The following is a 24,222-nucleotide window of genomic DNA, read 5'->3' as shown; positions in this document are numbered from 1 at the left end:
CACTTGTCCAGTGCTACCAACTAACAGCTCTCTTTCCCTTGAAGAGTTCATTATACTAGTATCATTTACATTTGTGGATATAAATCTATTTTCATACTCTGAAGTATATATATATATATATATATATATATATATATATATATATATATATATATATATATATATATATATATATATATATATTATTTATTATTTTTTTTTTTAATGAGTAACTTTCATGGTGGTGCTGCATTACTTGGTAAACATACGCCCGGTAGCTCAGTGGTTAGAGCGCTGGCTTCACAAGCCAGAGGACCAGGGTTTGATTCCCCAGCTGGGTGGAGATATTTGGGTGTGTCTCCTTTCACGTGTAGCCCCTGTTCACCTAGCAGTGAGTAGGTACGGGATGTAAATCGAGGAGTTGTGACCTTTTTGTCCCAGTGTGTGCCTGGTCTCAGGCCTATCCGAAGATCGGAAATAATGAGCTCTGAGCTCGTTCCGTAGGGTAACGTCTGGCTGTCTCGTCAGAAACTGCAGCAGATCAAACAGTGAAACAAAGACATCACCTTTATAAGAATACAATTTTTTAAGGTTAGCACAGAAATAGCTTCAGTATCATCTTATATAAATAAACATGAAATTATTTATTACAAATTTAGCACAAAGAACATTTATGATAATATGTTGTCACACCGATCAAACTCATTCTCAGGGTTTTTTTTTTTTTTTTTTTTTTTTTTTTTTTATGGGTTAATTTAAGACTTGAACCTTGTGAGACTGACAATGATGAAAAGTCATGCCATGCACTGGATGGCAAAGAGATCATTAGTCAGATATTGGCTTCAAGGCACTTTGCTTATAATTCAAATGGAAATTGTATCTTATTTTTTAATGAGAAATCTTTTTTATATACAAAGATGACCTTTATTATTACTATTTCTACATATTAATTTGTTTTAATGAATGAGTTCTTGTCTATTGAGTTATATTAATCGTTTTAACACGTTGTGTATGCCTGTGGGAATGAGTAATTTCTGTAGCTCGTTGTTTTGTACTTTCTCCCTTTATAAACTACAGAATGAATCAGTCCTTTACTTTTGCCTTACTCTACTTTTGATGACACATTCCTTGGTTTGTGACAACACCATTGGTATTTTGTGCATTGGGGTGTTATTATATGACACTCATGAAATCATTAAGGAAACCTTACTTATCAACTTTGATTCCATTGTGCTGCTTCACCTCTTTCACTTGTTGCAATATACTGCACCTGTAAGGTTATCATGCTTAAATGTGATTTTAGCCATTAACCAACATTTAAGGATCCTGGTCTCCACTGACTTCAAGGACACACAGTATGTATTTTGATGTGTCTACAGTCTCGTAAATTATGACTTAATGAACCAGTTATTAAATATTTGCATTATGGAGGAAGATTATTGATTTAAATTCTCAGTGGGATTTTAATGGTCAAAACTTTGGTGTTGTGCTACATTTCAGGCATGGCACTCTTGATATAGAGTATTTTCCAGCAAGTTATTTTAATAGTACACAAGATCAAGATTGTGTACCTGCTAAGTGTTCTATTTTAGTGACAAGGAAGTATGTGAATAATATCTATTTTATATCTTTTTCAGTGCAAGTGGTCTCGTAAAGGGTTCATGAGGACTCGTTGGTGTCTGAATGGAACGAAGTTTGATCTAGTTAATATTCATCTTTTTCATGATGCTTCAAATTTTGTTGCAATGGAAGGGGTAAGTAAACCAGAGTTAGCATCCAATTCATAACAGTGATTTAGTGTGTGTGTGTGTATTTACCTAATTGTATTTACCTAATTGTAACATACGGGAAAAGAGCTATGCTCGTGTTGTCCCGTCTCCATATCTATTAATGTCCAGCTTTTTCTTAAAATCATGAATATTCCTTGCGTTGACCACTTCCACGTCTAAACTATTCCATGCTTCCACCCTTCTATGAGGGAAGGGTGGAAGCATGGAATAGTTTAGACGTGGAAGTGGTCAACGCAAGGAATATTCATGATTTATTCCTGTGTGTGTGTGTGTGTGTGTGTGTGTGTGTGTGTGTGTGTGTGAGAGAAAGAGATCTTGACAGAATATGAACAAAATGCAAGGGTGTGATGGTGTGAAGTCATGGTTTTGAGTGTGAGTGTATGCATTTATTACCTCTTCAAGGGAAGTCTTGCTAAATAGATTTATGAATTTCAGTTGTAAAATAAGTATTTATTTAATAAACTGAAGCTTGTAAAAGTTCATTTGAACAAGCTAACTGTGTTTGCATTTCAGTTCCCGTCAGTGTACAGTCGTAACCGCAAAAGGGCTTTAGAGCACACACTTGACAGGTATTTCCCCTTGTTCCCCTCTGTATTTTTATTTATTTATTTATTTTTTTTTTTTTATGAAATATTGTGTAATTGATATTCATTCAATATGATATACAGTAAGTCCTTGTTATACAGTACATACGCGTTCCTGAAAATCTTACTGCATATCAACTTTACCGTATATCGAACCCAGTATAACATGTAATAATAGGGAATGCGTTCCAGCACGTCAAAAGTCACCCATACAGAAATGAAAATACATGAAAATAATCATTAAAAAAAAAAAAAGTAAAGTACTGCACAAAAGAAATAAGCAGAAAATGTTTTTATTTGCCTTTCAATTGCCATGTATTCTATCAAATGATGTCTTTCCCGAGGCTAAGGGACAGTAGGGATTTCAGCCCTTACTCATCTTCTGCCTAGTGGGCAGACAAGGATAAGACGTCATCGTCTGCACTGTCGGAAGCAGATGTAGAATGGCCAGCTGTAGCAGGGTCGGCACGTTTCAGTGGTTTGAAGAAAGAGGATACTGAGGAAAGGCCAGCTGTAGCAGGGTCAACAGATGTGATAGGAACGGCATGTCTGACTGGCTTGAAAAACGAGTAGATGGAGGACTGTTTAGTTTTTCTTGTTTTTTTCATCATAGATTTCTTGATAAATCTTGACACTTTTCTCTACGTCATGAGCCACTTTGCTACTCCTGGCAGGATTTGGGTCACGTTCCTTCAGACATTCTCTAAGAGTTTTGATGTCCAGGCCACGCACAGGTTCTTCTTCCTCGTCCCCTTCTTTTTCTGCCTCCTGTGATGCCTTGTCTAGCTCTATAAGTTCATCATTTGAGAGAGATTCAGCATGGCTTTCCAAAAGATCTTGAATATCATCATCATCAACTTCATCGAAGCCCTATGGCACAAATTTACTATGTCAATTCTGATCACGCCGAAGCTTGGGAAGTCATGCGCGCATTCTGGCCATACTTTATTCCACGCTAAGTTCATGGTAGACGCCTTCACTTCGATCGTCCCAAGATGACTTGATGTTATCTAAGGCGTGCTTAATGTTATATGATTTCGACCATTCACTGATAGTGGGTTTGCCAGGCCCATCTGTACCCTTTATCAGTTGCTGCATGGTACGCCGCTGGTAGTAGGCTTTTAGTGTTTGCCATGATTATTATGAATATATTTGTGCTTACAATAGACCCTTTAATATTCCATTTATTCATCTAATTAATAATGCATGTAAGTAATATGTAATGCAGTTAAAAAAGGGGGGGAAGGGAAGATATAATAGGCTCCAAGGGTGGTCAAGGTAAAGTCAGTACTGTGAGTGGCGGGGAGGTGTGGCGTTGATGATGTCATCACCCCTGCTCCCCCGCCCTGAGCCCTCTCGGATGACTTGAGCGGATACCATATCTGTGAATTTTTCTTACCGTATATCAAATTGAGGGTAGCAATTTCCAAATACCGTAACTGTGAATTTACCGGATAAAGAACTACCGTATAACGAGGATTTACTGTAATTCATCTATATTGTGTGTGTAATATTTTTTAACCCTTTATCTTTAGGTTCCATAATGACAGCTATGAAAAAGTGCCAATCTTCCTCTTTGGAGACTTCAACTTCCGACTCAATACTCAAGCTGTAGTTAAGGTAAGTGATAAACTGCCATTACCTATATGTCATGTTGTTTTAAATCATTGTAAAGGAAGAAGATAAGGGAATAGCAATGATTTTTGCTAAGTTTGTTGTCCAATTTGTAGATGATATTTTGCCATATACGTATAGATATTGTGAGGAACCAGGCTAAAATATTGATAATTTATCACTTTTCACTCCAAAATACTTTGTTTTCTTCTAATAGAAAATTAGTGAGGGATGTACGCTAGTGGATGGAGAGCTGCCAGATACAAATGAGAAATCACAGAACTTTAAAGATGGCAAAGGTCAAGTGCGGCTGACAGTATCCAAGAAGACCTTCAAGCATCAAGATCACCAAAATGTGTTCCTCAAGGATAATGGAAACTGGGTCAGTCTTTAAATTTGTTTTCACATTCTTATGCTCATATGCTAATGCTTTGGTCTCTTATTGCATATACCTGTGTACATATTGTGTTTCTTTGCAGCTTCGTGAATTTGACCAAGAAGTGTCACAGTTTGGAGATAGATTAGCAGAATTCCCCATCACTTTTCCTCCAAGTTACCCATTTGAAGAAGGTGCTGAAGGAGAAGGCTCTCACTACATGCAGACACGTTGTCCTTCGTGGTGTGATCGTGTCGTCTTGGACAAGGCAGCTAAGAAACTCGTTGATTCAGTATGTTGAAAGCAGTGCTTCTAATTTATTCATCTATATGAGTATGTTTTTTAAATCAGTTGCAGATCCATATTTGGTATTATGTACTACACATCATGTTTGTAATGTGTTGACGTTTTATGTATAAAACCTGAATGTAAATTACCTGTTCTTAAATGGTATTTCACCAGTACTGCCCTTCATTACATAAGATAAAGTCTTCACATGATGGTATGATTGTAACATTTGCAGATTTTTTTAATCCATCATTTGTTTTATTGTTTTAACTTTGCTGTAAGCTTAATGTGTATCTGGATATAATGCAAATCCAGATGTAACTTTACTAGATCCACATATTAAAAGCCAATTTCTAAATATTCTTAATCTTTTTCCTGCAGAGTGGCAGTAAAGTGAAATATAATCTTATTGGGCTGACAACCACTATGGGAGACCATAAGGTAAGTGATCCACACATCCGCTGAGAGTTTTACATTATCCTCATCATCACCACCAACACCACCACTTATTTCAGTTTACCAGTTTTTTTCTTACAGGTGTTTTAGTGATATGTGTGTATTACAGGTCCACCTCTGATTTACTGCCTCCTTTGATTCTACTGTCTTGCTAGATAAACAATTTCACTTGACCAGCTAATTTCAAGAGACCACCTAATCTCAATAATAAATTTCCCTATTATGAATTTATACTATGATAATTATGCAGGGTTTGTATGCACCAGACCACTTCTGTTCTTTGGTTAAATGTAAGAAATAGGTCTAGAATCTTGTTGAATTGAGCAGATCAACACAAAGGTGTGTTGTTTAAACAGTGCAGGTGGGCACTTGGTATATATGCCATCTCTAGTGGCAAACTTCAGTACTACTGGTGCACCATCACTGATCTTGGCTCTATCACTAATTCTGCACAAAATTTGATTAACATTTGTTTCATATTTCTCCCCATTTGATTGGGCTCTCGGTTGCTCAAACACTTGATGTCCTTTGCAATCACAGGCAGACTATTATAATTTTTTTCTCCATTTGCTTTTAGCCATATCCATGGTTCCAATAAAAAGAAGTGCTTCTGATTGTGAAAAGTGCAAACTTTGTGCATTATCCATTAGTTAAGTGCAAGCACTGAATGTGCCCCATAAAAAATAAGATTGAAATTTAGAAGAACAAGAGCAAGAGAGAAAAATTACAGGTACTATTTGTGAAAACTTCATTAAAGTTTTACTTAATTTCAATTAATTAATTATTCTTTAACTTAACCAATTTGCAATTAGGATAGTGAGAGAACAAACTGAACTAAAACATAAAACTATATGAAAAGGAGCATAGATGGCATTATCATGATAAATTGTCACAATAATGATATCGAGCTATCAGTTATCCAATTTTTATTTTTCCTGTGTCACTAATTCATCAGTATCGGCAATACTTTTGGCTCCACACTAGTGATAATCAATGATTTTAGTTTTTGGAAAATGAACATGTTGAAGTTTTTAAGATAAAGGTTAAAATAAAGATTTGGATCCATCAACTTTTTTATTTAAACATCAGTATATGTTGTTATCACTAGTATTGTAATTGTGGTTTTATTTACCAGATATGAGGCGATGAATTTATTGCTATTTATCAATTATTGGTTATGATAGGTTTTTGTCATTGCATCCACCTATGAGAATGAGTAGGTTATGATATAACCTGCATGCTGAGACAATCTTGCCAATTATAGAAAAATAGATTTGACGTAAAATACACTTCAAGTACAGTCTTAAGTTTCTCTTTGGAAGAAGCAAAAGTGCCACACACAAGTCAAAAAGTAGCATAGGAATAACAAGAAATAAAACAGAAATGAGATTATAAGTATCAATACAAGCATTTAACAGATTAACCTGAAAGGTTCAGTGTTTTCAAAAGATGTTTAATGCTTACTGTATCCAAGGAAATCACAAATATGACTAAGGGTGCTACTTTTCATGCTTAAGGCCATTGAGAATAGCATGATTAGTATTAGTTTGTAAAGAAAACAAGCCCAACCTGATGTTGAAAAATTCTTACCCTGTGGAGAATTGGTCAAGATGTTTTCTGCATCTTTCAACCATCATCTTCACCTCCAAAACATACATTGAATTGATAACTATATATGTTATAGTTATGTGATAATTTGATATTGGTGCTATCATAATAGGTATTGTAGACTGAGAATTTGTTATGTTTACCTGTGAATAGCAGTTATATATGTATTACTGTAATCTGCTTGTCATTTTGTGGAGTTAATAGAGAAAAATTTTAATACGTATGTGGAATTGAAAAAATTGCCAAGGAAAAAAAGGGATAAAGTATTTAGCACAAAGTCTTTCAGAATAGGAAATAACTATTTTTATGTGGGGATGAATAAGAATCAGTGTTTTCTTAGAAGGAATTATTATTTTTGTGCTTAGTAGATGCAAAAACAAACTTCAGTCAAAATTTCTTTGTTTATTAAATTTCCACGCTGCTAAATTCATAAATGAAAATACATGCCATGAAATCTTTAAAGTTTAAGGACTTTATGATCATTTGTCTGTGGAAGAGTTTTTTAGCTCCAGGTTACAGATTACATAGGAATTTTATTGTAGAAGAATGTGTATTATCAGTAATCTTGTAGTGTACATGTCAACACACACACACACACACACACACACACACACACACACACACACACACACACACACACACACACACACAGTATAAGCACCATTTTTGCAAGTTTCAAATTGTTGTCAGAATTATTGAAGTGTAATCAAATGACGTTGTCTTCGTGATTGATATTTGTTCATTCTCATGAGGGCACATAAAAACTCACATAAAAAGTCACCATCAGTGTGCATTTAGCTTACCTGTGTAGGGATGCTGGTCTTCCAGCCACTGATGAATTATCTTTGCTCTTCCACCTTGATGGACATTATCACATGTAAATATCATCAGCATTTTTGTCCAGAGCACCATCATCTTTATCTTGAATATTGATGTTGAAGTTGTTGCTTGCAGTGGTTGTTCGGGGCAGAGATAGCAGTCTTTTACTCATACTGGTGTTGGGGTTGACAAGGATAGTCTGAGAATTATAGGAACACTGGTTACACTGATGCTGTGGTAAAGAAGTGGTGTATGAAAAAGAGCACATCACTGGTCTCAAAATATTGTGCATTATGTGTAACAATGGCTGCTGATGCTGGCAAAACACATATCCTTGATTTAATAAACCAAGTAGTAAACCACAGTATTGATGGAAGGTAGAATAGCTGGGACTGTTGTAAGTATAGAGATAAAAGACTCAACTTCACCACAGTTTATCAGCTCGAAAATACTGTAGTCATCATCTGATAGACTTGATATGCTGTGACAGTGCTGATAGTAGAATAACACCAATAGTAATCTCACATTCAGCTGTGAAAGGAAACACCCATAGTGATTACAAACTACAATCTTTCTAATGTGAACTGAAGAGTGTAGGTGTAATGATGATAATAAAAAATGAAAGATGGTGTATGTTTTTAACATGAGAAGACATTGCAAATCATGTTTCTTTTACACAAAATTATTAATCTCTCTCTCTCTCTCTCTCTCTCTCTCTCTCTCTCTCTCTCTCTCTCTCTCTCTCTCTCTCTCTCTCTCTCTCTCTCTCTCTCTCTCTCTCTCTCATTATATACCTTCATTAGTAATAATGTCACTTTCCATTGATAACTCTTTCTTTTAATTCTTCTGTCAAACCTAACACTAATTCACACTCTCTTAGCTCTCATGAATATATATATATATATATATATATATATATATATATATATATATATATATATATATATATATATATATATATATATATATATATATATGTATGTATGTATGTATATATTGGTGACCTGTGCTAGATTATCTTCCTATTTTTAGCATCTCCCTTGTTGTCATCATGAAGTGATGTCTTGTGAGATAAAAGGGAAGACTTGTCAGTAGTTGTCATGTGAAGTGGTGATGACATGGTTTTCTGGTAAGCTCAGCACTTCAATGAGATGGATTTTAGATTTATGACTTCAGAGTTTTGCCACACCATTGGGGCTCATGAGTTTATATAGTCAGCTACATCAAGGATGACATTTTGGAGCAGCTATCTTTTCCCTTCAACAGTGACAACTGATATAAATATGAGTACTTTCATTATGATCATGATGCTATGGACAAAAATTGTTACGCACAAGGGGATAACTTTACTGAAGTTTCTACCTGATTTATAGTTGCTTTGGTCTTGGCAGTTGGTGGGAGTGTGGATATTTGATGTGATGCACAAGTAGACACAGCAGAGATTGCAGGGAACAGTAGGGAGGAGATAACTCTTGTCTCCTAATGTATAATTATTCAGTAGTTAAGTAAATAAATTGCCATTAATAAATATGAATCAAATATAATTTTCTACAAATAAATCTGTAAATATTTTTGGGTGTTGCAAGGACTTTTTTCCTTTTCCTTACATAATTATTATTATTTTTTTTTATGAAGAATCTGTACTACCCTCATAAGGATCTCTCTCTCTCTCTCTCTCTCTCTCTCTCTCTCTCTCTCTCTCTCTCTCTCTCTCTCTCTCTCTCTCTCTCTCTCTCTCTCTCTCTCTCTCGTATCAGTTAGGTGCAAAAATGGTGCTAAGTTTGTGTGTGAATATATTATTGGAGCTGTGATTCTGTCTGTTTCATTAATATAAATAACTTATGCATGTGTGTGAATTATGATATATAATTTCTGGATTGTAAACTGTATTTCAATCCATCTATCTTTTCTTTCTCTTCTGGCAGCCTGTGTATTTGGATGTCACCATTAAATGTTAACCAGGTATTGCCCTTCAGCCTAACTCAGTCATAAAATCTCCTTTAGCTCGTGACATTGTTGCATTATGTTTCCCTGTTTTGTAGTCTTACTAGTAATAGTACTACTAGAATTGAAGTTTTCATTGATCTTAGTGAATGCATTGTTGTGTGTAATATTTATTGTTGTGTTGTAGATCTTTTCATTTAGATCCTTTATTAATTTTTCACTGGACCATAAACAAGACTTAGAGTGTACTTACCTGTAGCTGTATGTTAGTGTATAATAGTTTTAGTACACTATTCTCCTTACCACTTGTTAAATACTACATATGTTAGCTGTTTAACTTGTTTCACCTTAATTTCATTCAGCATGTAACAATATATAGGCCCGTATTCTGAAATGCTTTGCTCTCTCACCATCACTATTTTCCAAAGACTCTAGGTGAAGATAGTGGTGTTTTTAAGAGTATTTTCATGGTTCTGGTGATGGATTGGCAAGATTTCTGGTATATCATAAGGAAGAACTCTCTTGAAAACCTGGCTAGTTGTCTCTGTGGCCTTGCAAAATTGTTGTGGTGAGAGAGCAAGGAGTTTTTAATATGGGCGATAGTCTCCATGACAAGTGGCAGGAAATACATTACATAATATGTATTATACATGTTGATGTCTTTTTATGAGAAAGGTAGCATGAAGAAAATATCAAGACAGCAAAACAACCAGTGAAAGAGAAAAGTATCAAGTCCTTGTTTCTCAAGAACTGTAACCATCTCTAATACTATTTATCTCATCATCCCCTCATCCTCTTCCTCTTCCTCTTCCTTTACTTCCTCCTCCTCCTCCTCCTCCTCCTCCTCCTCCTCCTCCTCCTCCTCCTCCTCCTCCTCCTCCTCCTCCTCCTCCTCCTTCTATAAATTAGAATAAAAAATTATGTAAATCTCATATTCAGAAGGTTTCAAGTGCTGTGATGCTCAAAAGTAGAAAAAAAATATCTGGGACTCATATTACCTGAAATAATTTTTTATCTTAGATTGCCAGTTGCTCATCCTGAGGTATGAAGATGGAGGAAGGACATTGCAAGTTATGAAGGTGTCCTGAGTCTAACCTTGTCTGAAATGAAGGTTATCATGGCATTTCTGATGCTTCTCCAAACAGTATATGAGGTTGAAGTGGAGACAGTTCATCAGTGTTTCCCAAGATCTTGTCATGAAAGGAGCTATGTAGTGAATTGAGCTTAGTGATGCAAAACTAAAGAAGTAATAGTGCTTGAATCAAGAATGGAGTTTATGTGTGATTGACTTGGTCACTGTGAGAAAAAATGTAAAGAAAGTACTATCAAAAGTCAAGGACAAAAATATCATAACATCAATTAAGTATATTTATCAATGTTCACCACACTGTCAACTTACTCACAAATCTCTCTCTCTCTCTCTCTCTCTCTCTCTCTCTCTCTCTCTCTCTCTCTCTCTCTCTCTCTCTCTCTCTCTCTTCCTATTCTGTTACTCCTCTGACACCTCTCCTCAAGGCTCCTAGTGAGAAATTGTCTCTATATTAAGGGATTCTTGAATTGATTGGCAATTTTCTTTTTAATGTATTAGTTTCCATTTCTCACTCATCTTTTTTAAGGTAGTTGGTAGACAGGTATCTCAACATGACCTCTCTGAAAATTGTGTGGAATAAGAGATTTGAGAATTATCAAGGCTTTAATTTATAGGTGATCGAGCCAATCATTTGCCTTGTATCGGACATATGCACGTATTGTTCATTTGTATAATCAACATGGTACAACACTACCTAAAGTATAACTATATATATATATATATATATATATATATATATATATATATATATATATATATATATATATATATATATATATATATATATATATAACAGTACTAGCCAAAATTTTTTATTCTATTCTATTTCCTTTTTCATGGATGGTGATGAAATATTATATAATGTGTGTGTGTGTGTGTGTGTGTGTATATATATATATATATATATATATATATATATATATATATATATATATATATATATATATATATATATATATATATATATATATATATATATATATATATATATATATATATATATATATATATATATATATATATATATATATGATATGGAAGAAAAAGTTCCATTATCAATAATGATGTAAAGAGGCTCAAGTGGTTTTGGAGAATGCAGTGAAACACTACATGACAACTTTAGTGACTCAGTGAGATGGCCACCAAACAGTTGAGGAATTATGAAGTAATGAAGGATGTGTTTCAGTGAAATAATGGAAACAGGTGCATTACATTGGTTGGCCACATGAAGAACAAAAGTAGAAGTAAGGATGATAAAGATTATTAAAAACTTTTAATTGGAAACTAGTGATGTGGGGAGGCAAAAATAGAAATGGGATGAGCTCTTAAAGGAAGGACTTAAAATATATAAAAAAAAGCAATGATGGTGATAATAATAATAGAATTGCTTATGATCATAGAGTTAACACCAGATGATGAAGACTAGCCCATATGGACCCATACATAAAATGCAGTAACATAGCTGGTGTAGAGAGCAGTATGAACCAGATTCCATCAACTCCTGAAGTCAATTGGAGCCTAGATGATGATGAATAAGTTAATGTGGATGAGAAGCCAACCACCAATGATCATTTCCCCCACCACCATCACCAACTACCACTCTGCATCACTATTTGTCACCTCTCTTGTGTCAAATCCGAGTGTAGGTTGGACTTCCTCACTTGGGGCAACGGTTTCCTAGCGGGTGGGGTTTGAGATAGGAGGTACCCCAAAAAGTACCTCCTTTAGCCCATAAATTCCCGTGAAAAGCCCACATGGTATAAAAAAAAAAAAAAAGAAAGAAAAATAGCTCCATGAAAAAGGAACTGTAGAGCTCAAATTGATTAGAGCTGAGCAGCTCACCACAACATTTGACTGTATTGCTTGGTTTTGGAATAACTTCATTGTGTGACCAATTAGTATTTATATAGGCTTTGCCAGACTATCCTTTTTCCCCCAATGTTATCAGCTATCTTTTGATCTCTTTTGTGCTTTGGCATGCAGAGAGGTGACATTGCCATCATGAAATACTCGGCACTTTATCAAACTTTCTTCTTTAGTCACAGTTTTCAGGCCTTTGTCTTACTTTGTGATATGCTTTCATTTAGGGTATGTATTAGCAGGTTCTCAAGAAGAGATTCCTGAATATTACACCAACTATTTTGAATATGAGTTTGTATTGTATTGTGCTGTTGTACCAGTGTTTTCAGTAACCAACATGGGTGTGTATCCTTGCCAGACATCATTATAGTGTCATAATCCTTATTCAAATTAACTCAGTTTCCAATGTAATAAGTTCCTTGGTTTTAGTCTCATGGAGAAACATTGGCATTTAAAAGTGCATCATAAAAGTAAGGCTTGAAATTGTTTTCCCTTTAGTGTCTAATGTAAGCAGATTACATGCATTAAGACAGATTCTAAACAATTGATATAATGCTCTGCTTTTTTTCTTTTTCTCTCTCTCTCCCTGTGCAGCCAGTGGGCCTTTGTGTGGAGGTTCCCATAGGAGCAGGTACAGTGCAGTGTTGCTCACCTCAGGCACCATGTCGTAACTTTGTGCATGATCCTGCTGCTCAGTGTTTTGTGCAGTCAGGCTGGTGCCTCTGTCAGTCCTATCCACCCTGCCCAAGACCCATTGTAGCATCTGTGTGCTCCAACAACCCACTCCTAACCCCTCTCCCAGGCCAGGTTCTTCCTGTGACCCTAGCCTCTGCATGTCTCAACCCAGTAAAGGTTGACATGTCCTTCACTCAAGATAATGTGAACACCCCTGGACAGTGTTTAGTGCCTCAGTGTGTGTGTAGTGCTGGTGTTAGTGAGGAAAAGCTTAGTCATCAGTGTCATTGTCAGTTCCGAACCACAGACCCTCAAGTGATACCCGAAGCTGGAGTTAAGTCTAGAGACCTAATGAGGAATCTGTTGCTGTTAGGTGCTGGCTGTGATACTAGAGGAGGCTTGGAAAACACTGATCAGTTATTGAAAAGAGTCAATTCTGCACCTAACACTAGTGTTGTACCACCCAAACCATATCACCACATTCCCCTGGCATCTTCACACTCCCTTGACACTGGTCGGTGCCTTCACCTGACATATGCACCTAATGCTAAGCTGCGACTCAGGTCTTCCTCCTCAAGATTCTTATCACATCACAGTTCTTCTACTGAAGAATGGTTTGAAGAAGTATTTATATCTCAGGATTCAAACAAATGTGAAGATAAATCATGTGATACATTAGTAGCAGCAACCTCACCTGAACTTAAAGACTGCAATAAGGATACCATTCCATCTCCAATCACATCACCAAACAATGTTAATACAGACAGAAAATCTTCTCCAGTATCAGGGGAGCATCAGGAAGATGTGACTTTATGGGGTCCTGTTAACCAGGTGAGAAAAGAATCTATTGGTGACAGCTTAGGTGGTGAGAGCTTGGGTGAATGTAGTGAACAGAGGGAAGAAAGTCATAGCACTAAAGAATTATCAGTGGACCATGAACACTTAAGCACTGAACAACACTCCCTCAATAACTTGCTCCTAGCAGACAGTTGTGATCAACTCTCAGCTAAGAATCTTTCACAATCTGGGTCCAGCATAAGTGCACACTACAGTGAAGATAGTGTTTCCACTGGAGGCAGACTCCTCAAGGATGGGGAGACTGTGTCACAGGCCCCAACATTTGACATAGCAGATGTTGACCCCAGTGATGTAAGCACTTCCAAGCAACATGCAATTAGTCAAAAGCCTAGCAGCAAGTCCAGTACTGACATGTCTGAGCACCCACCTGGCCACTGCTGTTGTGTTCTGTCCTAACCTTGGCTGCATATACCTTCCTGTAGTATCCCGTAAGTTTGAGTTTTAGTTTTTGTTGTTTTTTAAATCAGCTATAAATATATTTAACCCATATATAGTATAAACCTAACTCTAATGAAGTTTCTTTCCAGAGAAATATTCTTATAATTGAAAAAGTAAAATCTTGCTAAGCTTATTGCAGGAAACTTTCCATATATGAAAATGCATCCCATTGTTAACAGAACATTAGAATATTTTTAGTATTGCTATAAAGGCTCTTTCATTTTAGTTAGTGTAAACCTATAGCACATAATTTTTTTTTGTTCTAATATAATAACCTTGTCAGAATTTTTACATAATACTGTATATGCAGATAACAGATATACATCTTCTTGTTAAAATATTACCTCCAACAAATTTAATTTAATGCATCCAGCTGGCTGTGCATAAAACTTACATGTGAATGTCTCAAACATATTTACAAGACAAAATTCAATCAGTGTTTTTTTCCCATTTTTTGTCACATTACTTTTAATTTTTGTTTTTTACATGAGTGCATATATTGCTCCATGTTGCTTGGACTAAGAGAAATAGCCTGAGAAGATGTGTTTGGTTGTGATCAATTGTAACCTTTAAAAAATTACACAGTCAAACATGGTGCCATAGGTTGTGACCAGTCACAGTGTGTTGCACGTAAAATGTGCTTAATTCAGTTATGTTTTCAACTTCATGCTCAGTGCAGTGGCACTGCTGCTAGTGTCCCATGCAATAAGACATGTATTTGTGGGGAATTTTTTTTTTTTATTCTTGAAACCAGTAATGAGGTCAGTGAATATACATGTGCCAATATGGTACAAATGAAAGTGAAAAAGAGAAAATTAATTAAATAAACTTTGTGCTATTGTTAATGCAGCTGACTAAAACATTGTTGCAACCTACACACTCTTCCCTTATCACAGTCTGTATGAAAAGTTATTGTGCCATTAGATTCGAGTTGGTCTGATAGATCACAAAAGGTAAAAAAAATTTAACGTAATATAGAATTTGCTATAATATTGCTTTTCCATGTCTTTTAGCACATTTAAAAAAAAAATTAAGAGACTATCAGCCAAATGTTGAAGCTTGAATTATGACCAACAATTGTGAAGCTGCTCCCAGCTTGGAGAGTGGAGGTATCATATCCTCATGACTTTATATTTCAATATTGTTCATATATTCTCTACTGGGGAAATATCTGTTGGCTTCTCTAGCCATTCTTTGATAATTTTAGTAGTAAGATCTAATGTTCCATTATGAGAGAAAATATTGGCTCTGCTAATTTCAAAAAATGATTTAAGATGGTTGATTAACCATTAAGGTATGAGCATGATTTTTTGAGTGTAGCAGGACTTATCAGGATCAAAAGCTGATTGCTTGTTCAATGTTAGCACAAAGAGTGTGTTCATCAGACAATGAATACTTCTACTTATTTCTTTCCAAACTGGATAATTTTCTTCCTCAGTGAATCATTTATAAATGAATTCATTTTTTTGGTACAGTAAATTTGATACCCAAGATCATGGGGCAGATTATCATGGAGAGAGACACCATCTAGTGAATTAGGATTCCCTTCTGTAAGTTGACATCTTGTAAGGCTCAGCTTAACCTCCAACTGCCTTCTGAAGTATCTTGTCCTCTCAGGTATCTTATAGAATTTACCAGATGGCGTATGTGGGAGAAGTAAACATTTGCTCCCAAAAGCTTTTTTTTTTTTTTTTTTTTTTTTTTTTTTTTTTTTGTTCAGGGCAATCTGTCATTTCAAGCCTTTCTCAGTGCAAGTTTCCTAGTTACTAAGACCTGGTTTGTGTAGATCTATGATACCCTGAATGTTTTTCACCACCCATATCTAGTGTGCTATGATACTTAAAGACAGAAGTGCAGTTTGAGAGCAGAAAGTTTTCTTTTAACCCATATTGAGAACTAATAATGTAGCATGACAGTCTGCTCTTGAGGAGTAGAATACTCTTATATAACCCAGATAAAATCCTCCTGCAGGGGGAATTTTCTACATAAACCAAGCAAATATCTTAAAGTACTGTGCACAGCTGCAGCCTGTTATAGCTCACTGACACTCTACATGTACAGTGCACATTTCAAAGGAGCCAGTGTGGATACATTTGGGACTGTAATAGTTTCCAAGAGGGCATCTGTTTCCTACACCACATGGCTACTGTCACCATTTCCTGACAAGCAAACTATTCATACTACAAATATTGGAAGTGTGGACCACTTTAGTTTTATCTCTGAAAGTGTGTTATTCAAACCATTTAATGAATTTATTAATGTTTTCTTGCTCTGCAGATGATGGGACTCCAGTTGATGAGCCTGTGTGGCAGCTGAGAGAGCCAAAGGAAGCAAGCAGTCCATCTGGCCACTTGTCGGACTCTGCCAATGAAAGTGAGGAACCAGTATCTCAGGCCATGTGGTGTGGACCATCAGGCATTGTGGCTACACGTTATTTGGCCTCCCCTACTACAGCCTCAGACAGCCATGTACACATATTCAGGGAGACCACAGTCTAGTTAATGGTTAGTATATTAGGTTCCCTATTCTTTGGAGTTCATGACGAAAACATTGTTGAACTTTATGTTTGTATATTGAAAAGGATTTTTAACAAATGAGCTTCAATTTGGAGATGCCATTTGCTCTTAAATGGTTGAAATTCACTTTCAGCACTCTTTCATCCATGATAAATCTATTTTGACAAATATTGTTCTTTTTGTAAAACTATATCGATAAACTTCAGAAATTCTAAATATTTTGCAAAAAACAGGAAGACAGGAAATTACCTTATGTAATTTTCCATTCTTATTACGTAAAACATTTTTGATATTTGAATTATTTTAGATTCAACATTTACATTTTACTGTGATGATTAACTGTGGATTAGCAAAGTTCACTTGTTATATGTTATTTCCTGAGAATAGCCAATGAATTTCATTACTCTAAAATTTCACAAGTCATCCATCAACTTTTAAAGGACATTGTGTACAGACTGACATTTATCATTCCTAAGAATATTTATGAACCTCAAAAGTTATGTATAATTTTTATGGTATGTGTGTTTGACAGTCAGTTTGAGCCAGTCAGTTGTTGCTGATTGTCAGACAAAAGATTTGATTTTTTTTTTTTTTTTTTTTTTCTCTCTAGTTCAGTTTATAATGGACTTCTGAAGTCAGGATTTGTGCAACGCAAGGTACAATGCAGTTAGGTACTAATTAAGTCAGCAGGTAGGTTATGAATGCCATCTGTTAGCAGACTGGTAGTGTATTGGTTAATGTGCTCACTTCACAGCTGGGAGGTCAACGATTCAGTTTCTTTGTCAGGTAGAGAAACTTGGGCAGGTTTTATGTAACAGAGAGCTGACTCAGGTTCAGATACTAGGCATAAGTTTGGAAATTCCAATCTCACAATGAGCAAAAGTGTGTGGCTGGGGACACAAAACTCCCATTTTTGTATACTTGCTGCATGAGACCAGATGTTGCTCATACTACTTATGTTAACATAAGAATCCCTGCATCCATGAACCAACATTTGTTGATATATGTATAACTTAACTCTGTCTCACAACCACCACTCACCAGGGTGTTATTTTTCAAAGTTCACATGAACACTGTGCAATATCTGCAGGAAGACTGTTGCAGAATCAAGGTAAGAGAAGAAAGTACTGCCAACAGAGAAAAATTAAGACACTGCATAGATTAATTAATGGTGCTGACAAATAGGTGGTATTTGCTGAGAATTGAATCCCAGCCTATACACTGTTCAAGTTCACTGTGTGCTCTATTAAAAGTAAAGAAAAGGATATAAATACTACAGCTTCAGTGTTCTTGTATGTGCTACTATGAATGAATAACTGTTCTAATGTTTCTTTTGAATAATAAACTGTGTGGACAATAAGTCATGCATTTTTGGGTTCTGATAAGACTTCTCACCAGCATAAGCTAACTCTGATCTCTCAGGGTCTCAACCAAAATATTATTACATCAGGGGTTGTATCTATCTTAGGCACCTCAATGGTAGGCAAGTATCAGTTCACCGCCTGAAAGGCCTCTCACTATTGCAAATAATGTATGAAAATTTGTGAAAGCCTTCCAATCATCTCTGGGATGTAAACATTTCTCATGACCAGCTAAAGTTAACATGGATATTATTACTTTATTGATTAATACTGTTGTTAACAGGAGTTTTTGCCTATTACCTAATCTGAAAATGTGCAATTATATTAATGTGATGAAATTGCGTTAATAATGTATGGTTTGTGTGTGTGTGTGTGTGTGTGTGTGTGTGTGTGTGTGTGTGTGTGTGTGTGTATATATATATATATATATATATATATATATATATATATATATATATATATATATATATATATATATATATATATAAAATTGTTTTAGAGCTGCTAGTAAAGCCAATAGAAATCTCACAACTTGGAACAATTTTTACAACTTGGAACAATTTCTGAAGTATCCTCAGTGGTTAATGAATTTGTTACAGAGCTTGAAGAAAATTTCAAAGAAATCTGAACTGTTCACATGGTTTGTTCATATATGTGCTTACTGTGAACAGTAATATTGTTAGAAAAATAGGAAAGGTGACTTCCACACTCTTCCTTGGACCAGAATATTTGTCTCTTGTGGCTGAAGAACAGTGACCATCCTCTGATAATGACCGTCTTATTTGTTTTTATTACATCATTTTTTACTCACCATCACTCATTATCATTTGTTGGTGCATTAAGAAAAGGCAAGGGGAAAATCATGGTCTTTCTTGATCCTTTGGACTCACAGTGAGTGCCTATTTATTATGCAAATAATTTTCTGGTCACAATACATATTCCTAAACCTCACCATATAATTTACATACATGTTTGATATGGTGCACCAACTAATCTCATTTTCAGGTGTCAGTGTAGGGTCACTTAATTCTGTGGTTCTGAATGCAGGGACTCTCTGTGTATTACAATATATATATATATATATATATATATATATATATATATATATATATATATATATATATATATATATATATATATATATTATAATGGCTGAATCTACATACAGGTGCATCTTTGATTCTGGCAAATACAAAATATATCATAGACTCAAATTCAAATTGCCTGAGAATCTGTCTTTGCCATCTCTTAAAACATTGAACTCTCTCATATTGCAAATGTGCCCCCTATTTCTGCATAAATCTCAATAGATAGATGCTTAATGCAATAGGCTGACAAAAGCGAGCAACTCCCTAAATTTGGGTACCTATCTTGAGTGTTCATGTATGCAAGTATGAATGTTCACATGGGTTATTGAGCCACACAGCTCGTGTATGTTTACCTTCTTGCTCATCTGTGTTGTCACAGACACCATGCTGCTGTATGGTTGTGCTGTTGTAGGTACCATGCCACTGTATGGTTGCTCTGATAACCAGCAGATTAGCCTGGTCTTGGAATGTGTTCTTACAAAATCTCTTCAAAATCACAAAAATCCAGTTACAATATTGACGACAGAATATATCACTCAGCTAGTGCAAAATGACCAGGAATATTACAATTATTGGGTGAAAAGATAGTACAGTAGTGGTCATGATATCTGGAAAATAATCCCTCTTTATCACAAAAGAAAAGTCTTATTTTATTTATTGCTTATTTTATTTATTATTTTTATATTTAGCTCTGAGTTTCTATTGACATGTTTCTTGTTTGACCTGCATGTATCCATCAGCAAGATAGAAATATTCTGTACGAAAGAAAACAATGTTTGCTTCATTGATTTAACTCTCAGTAAAAGATGCCATAATTTTTAACAGTAACCTATTTATGGAGAAAACACATAAATGTAACAACTTTGATAAGGAGACAAAAAATATACATCTTGTATGTATGTATGCATGTATGGTGATTCCAGTATATGTGTAGAAATCCATATGTGTACCCAGTTAGTGAAGATCTCATTTCTTTATTGTTGCTGGAGAGAATTATTTCAGAAACTTTTCTTCAGGGTTGAAGTTTGAATGTAAGAAATATTAGTGAAAAGAAGAAATGTATATAACATTAAATATAATTGGTAAAGTTCTAAAATGATTGTATGTAGTGTTATGTATATAGTAAATGTAATGCATTTGTGTATATGTGCTGGGGATTGCGATATATTTGTGTGTTTGTTCTTATTATTTTTCACCAACTCCTCTCCGGCTAGCAAACCTGTAGCTATTTCCACATATTCTTACACTGTTTGTGTTCACAGGATTTGTGGACATTTTGCCATTAACACATTAGTTGGTGTATTCCAAGTAACTGGTTCTTTTATGGTGAATTAAAGGAAACTGGAAAGCAAGGAAGGAAACATTCAATGTAGACATAAGTTGGCTGACTTGTATACTCCACTTGAATTCATGAAAGCATCAAAGAAGGAATTTCACCTTTCAATTGTCAATGTATAAACAAAAATAAGTAATAACAAGAATGCTCATAGTCCGCTGTGACAATGCAAACTATCACACAATCAGTCCAAGACTAACAGATTGGACAGTGTGTGTGAGAAATCAACTGTGCTGCTCTTATTAGTTTTATCTCAAATATACCACATGTGTGTTTTATTTATTAATTAATTTATTTTTCCAATAAGTTTTAACATATGGTGTGGCCTTGTCCAGATAGATGATAATTTCATGAACATGCTAATATTCATTATTTTATAAGTGGGAAGTGAGTGCCAATTGGTAGAATTAAGAAAACACTAGATAATCCTGCTGAGAGATTAAACGGTATCACTTTATCTGATGATACATCATGTCATTCATGTGATAGTTTGAATGACTAAAGTTAAACTCCCTCATAATGCAAGATTTTACTTTAGAGCTCTTAGGATAATCACGAGATGATATCCATAGAAAACAGATTACACATGGGCAGTCCTTTGTGCCAGCCTTAGCAATGCCTGGGAAGATGCAACTTGGCCTGATTGCAATGACATTATGTATCTGTTGATAGGTAAGCCTAGTTCTAGTCTTTATTCCAGAGTTCAAACTCATTGTTGTTAGATTGGTGTATCAGTTCAACATAACATGAGCTATCTGGATTCTTCAGATTCCACCACTGATAATGCTAGTACCAGATGACTGCCAAACTTTTCCATGGCTTTGTAACCACATTCCCTCAGTGATTCCAACAGGTTTTGTGAGGAAAGATGTCAAGATCAGCTCTCTATTGTTGACAAGGGTATATGGTATGGTTATCATATGTGTGCTCTAATAAAATGTAATTAAGTGGGATGAGATTCTAAAGAAATGTCTTGAAATATGACAATCTTATACATATGTACACATTAAAATTGACAAGCAGTCTTTAGAACTTTACCATACAATGGTTATCTTAATCTACTATACAAGAGCTGAATTGACATCCAATCACAAGAAAAAAAATTTGATAAAAATTTAAATCGCTTCACTTCATATGCAAAGGCCAATGATACTAGTATTATTGTTCTTGTTTTACACATTGATGAAGGAAGTTATGCAAGTTGTTAGCTTTGACCCTCTGGCTACAAGTTGTTTGTTTCACTCATTAGTGTTCTCACAGCAAACAATAGACTGTTGGCTTGAAGGTCCTGTGAGCATTCATGAAACCTTACACTCCTTGACTCTTGTCCTTGTACCACGTGCACAGTTACTCATAGTGCAACACACAATGAAACACCAAATTTCACTGCCTTGAAGTTACAATGCATGGCTTGACCCAGCTGTTTGATGTACTATTTGTTTTCAGATTAGTAATTAAATGGAGAAAAATCAGCAGGTGAGGTGCCCAGCATTGTCCAGGAGGAAAAGTCCTTTACCACAGTATGGGGCAAAAATTTGTCATTTGGCCAATGGTGGCCTTAGGATTAACAATGTATCAGTCCTTCAGTCAAAGCAAAAGTGCCATGAAACATTTCCTTGTGCAGAACCCTGCCTTTCTGTGCTTAGCTATCTTAATTTGGCTTACAGCCTCTCCTTTCTTGCAGTACATAGTTTGAATTTAATTATATACTTTCAGCCAATTGGGATTGAATTTTTATTATGCATCTTGATCAGCAGTCAGCTTTCCTTCAGTCTCATTTGACATTCCCTTGCTCTGGCATCAGTTGTTCAGCCAAGAATTTCCTTGTTATTCAAATGACCTTAATATCTTTGATCTTTGGGTTGTGTAAGAGAATCTCCTTTAGAGATATCTTATCTCTTGGTAAGGCTGCAAGAAGCATAGTCATAAAAAGATGAATTCTAGCCAAATATAACTGTGAAGATAAGAAAACACAAACCAAGAAAAGAATGTTTGAAATATGAGTTGCAGTTGAACACTGATGATTTGCAATGAGTATCTAAGCAACTATATGTTCTTAGAGAAACGTGTGCCAAGATAGGACTTGCATCTGTACCGCTATTGTGAGTAAATTTGATTTACTTATTTTGTTCTTTATTATTGTGGAAAAAACCAAGGTAATTTAAAGTATGTCTGTAAATATTTTTGTTTGAAAATTTTTCACATTAACTTAAAGGTGCGTATACAGCCACATTGAAATTCATATATTATTCATCTCTGTTCCTGCCACATTCCTGTCTTAAAGCAACCTCCAGTATTGTGTTGTTTTGTAATGGGTGCACCTCACAATTTGGCAGAATTCAGAGAGACTTTAGTTCTTGCATGAGTGAAATTTAGAAAGATGATAGATTAAGTGCACTTTTAAAAAGTATAAAAGAAAAAAAGTGTCTGATGACATGCAACATATCATAAAAGTCCAAATTTCTTCCTCAAATTCCAGTAAGCCAAGTGTCTCTAACCATCTATGGATCATGGTAATACATTAATACAGAAATTATGTAGAAGTTAGGGTTCCCAGTGTAAGGATTCTGAGATCTTGCATTGTACATGGACATACTTTTAAAATTTATATATACATATATATTTTACCTGTGCAATTATAAGATTAACTGAAAATAATTTTTATACATTTAACATAATTTTACCAAAATGTGTTGTATTTATTAATATTCTATTAAAATCAATATATTACAGACTCTGCATCTGTTTTCATCCATAGAGTACTGATAAAGACCAGTGGGTATGTACCACATGGAAACTGTACCTTTGTGTGGGCAAGTGAACAGATTCACAACATTCCGCCAGATCCAGTAATATCTGTAAACAATATGATCATATTTCCAAGAGGGTTTGATACTTTCCAGCAAAGCTTTGATGTCATAGTTGTGTATTTATTTATTTTTATTATTTTTTTAATAGCACCTCAGGGAAACAACACATGTTTGCAAGGACAATTTCACATCATATTTTCACACCAAATTCTATTTTCCAAATTGTGTGTGTGTATATATATATATATATATATATATATATATATATATATATATATATATATATATATATATATATATATATATATATATATATATATATATTACCTAATTTTTTTTACTATTTCATGATTTACAACTATCTCTTTCTCTACCTAAAGTTTCTCTTGTGGTGCTCTATTACCTCTGAGACAGATAGTTACTATTGATTTCCAGTGATGGTTCAAAGTTTAACATTCACTGTGTATCACACTGTTACTCTTTATACTTGGTCACAAAATATCATAGTCATGTCCAGCTTGGGGTTTTAATGGAAACACTTACAAACTGATCTGAAGGAACAATGAACTGACCTTGAGTGACAATTGACAGGACAGGAATGGTAAGCAGGCAAGTCTGATATATTGGTGATCAGGTTAAGGTGATATGTGACACTTTGGGGCATAGATATACCTAAACTATTTGCAGTAAGGTTCAAACTTTGCAAGTAAATTTACATTGTCAATATTCTAT

At 35.0% G+C, this 24,222-nt stretch overlaps 1 protein-coding gene across 1 annotated transcript in view; it reads left to right on the top strand.

The window, feature by feature from the left end:
• Positions 1-16,796, top strand: part of LOC123517202 — a 29,234-nt gene extending 12,438 nt beyond the window's left edge. Inside the window, exons 7-14 of the mRNA XM_045277214.1 lie at positions 1,617-1,733; positions 2,283-2,338; positions 3,889-3,973; positions 4,185-4,349; positions 4,447-4,635; positions 5,013-5,072; positions 13,003-14,369; positions 16,657-16,796. Coding sequence (XP_045133149.1) covers positions 1,617-1,733; positions 2,283-2,338; positions 3,889-3,973; positions 4,185-4,349; positions 4,447-4,635; positions 5,013-5,072; positions 13,003-14,337 — 2,007 coding nt within the window. The 3' untranslated portion in view covers positions 14,338-14,369; positions 16,657-16,796. The remainder of the gene's footprint in view (positions 1-1,616; positions 1,734-2,282; positions 2,339-3,888; positions 3,974-4,184; positions 4,350-4,446; positions 4,636-5,012; positions 5,073-13,002; positions 14,370-16,656) is intronic.
• Positions 16,797-24,222: the final 7,426 nt, after the last annotated feature.

The sequence above is a fragment of the Portunus trituberculatus genome, chromosome 41, assembly GCF_017591435.1.
Source record: "Portunus trituberculatus isolate SZX2019 chromosome 41, ASM1759143v1, whole genome shotgun sequence".
Taxonomy (NCBI): Eukaryota; Metazoa; Arthropoda; class Malacostraca; order Decapoda; family Portunidae; genus Portunus; species Portunus trituberculatus.
This window is presented reverse-complemented; position numbering and strand designations above follow the sequence as displayed.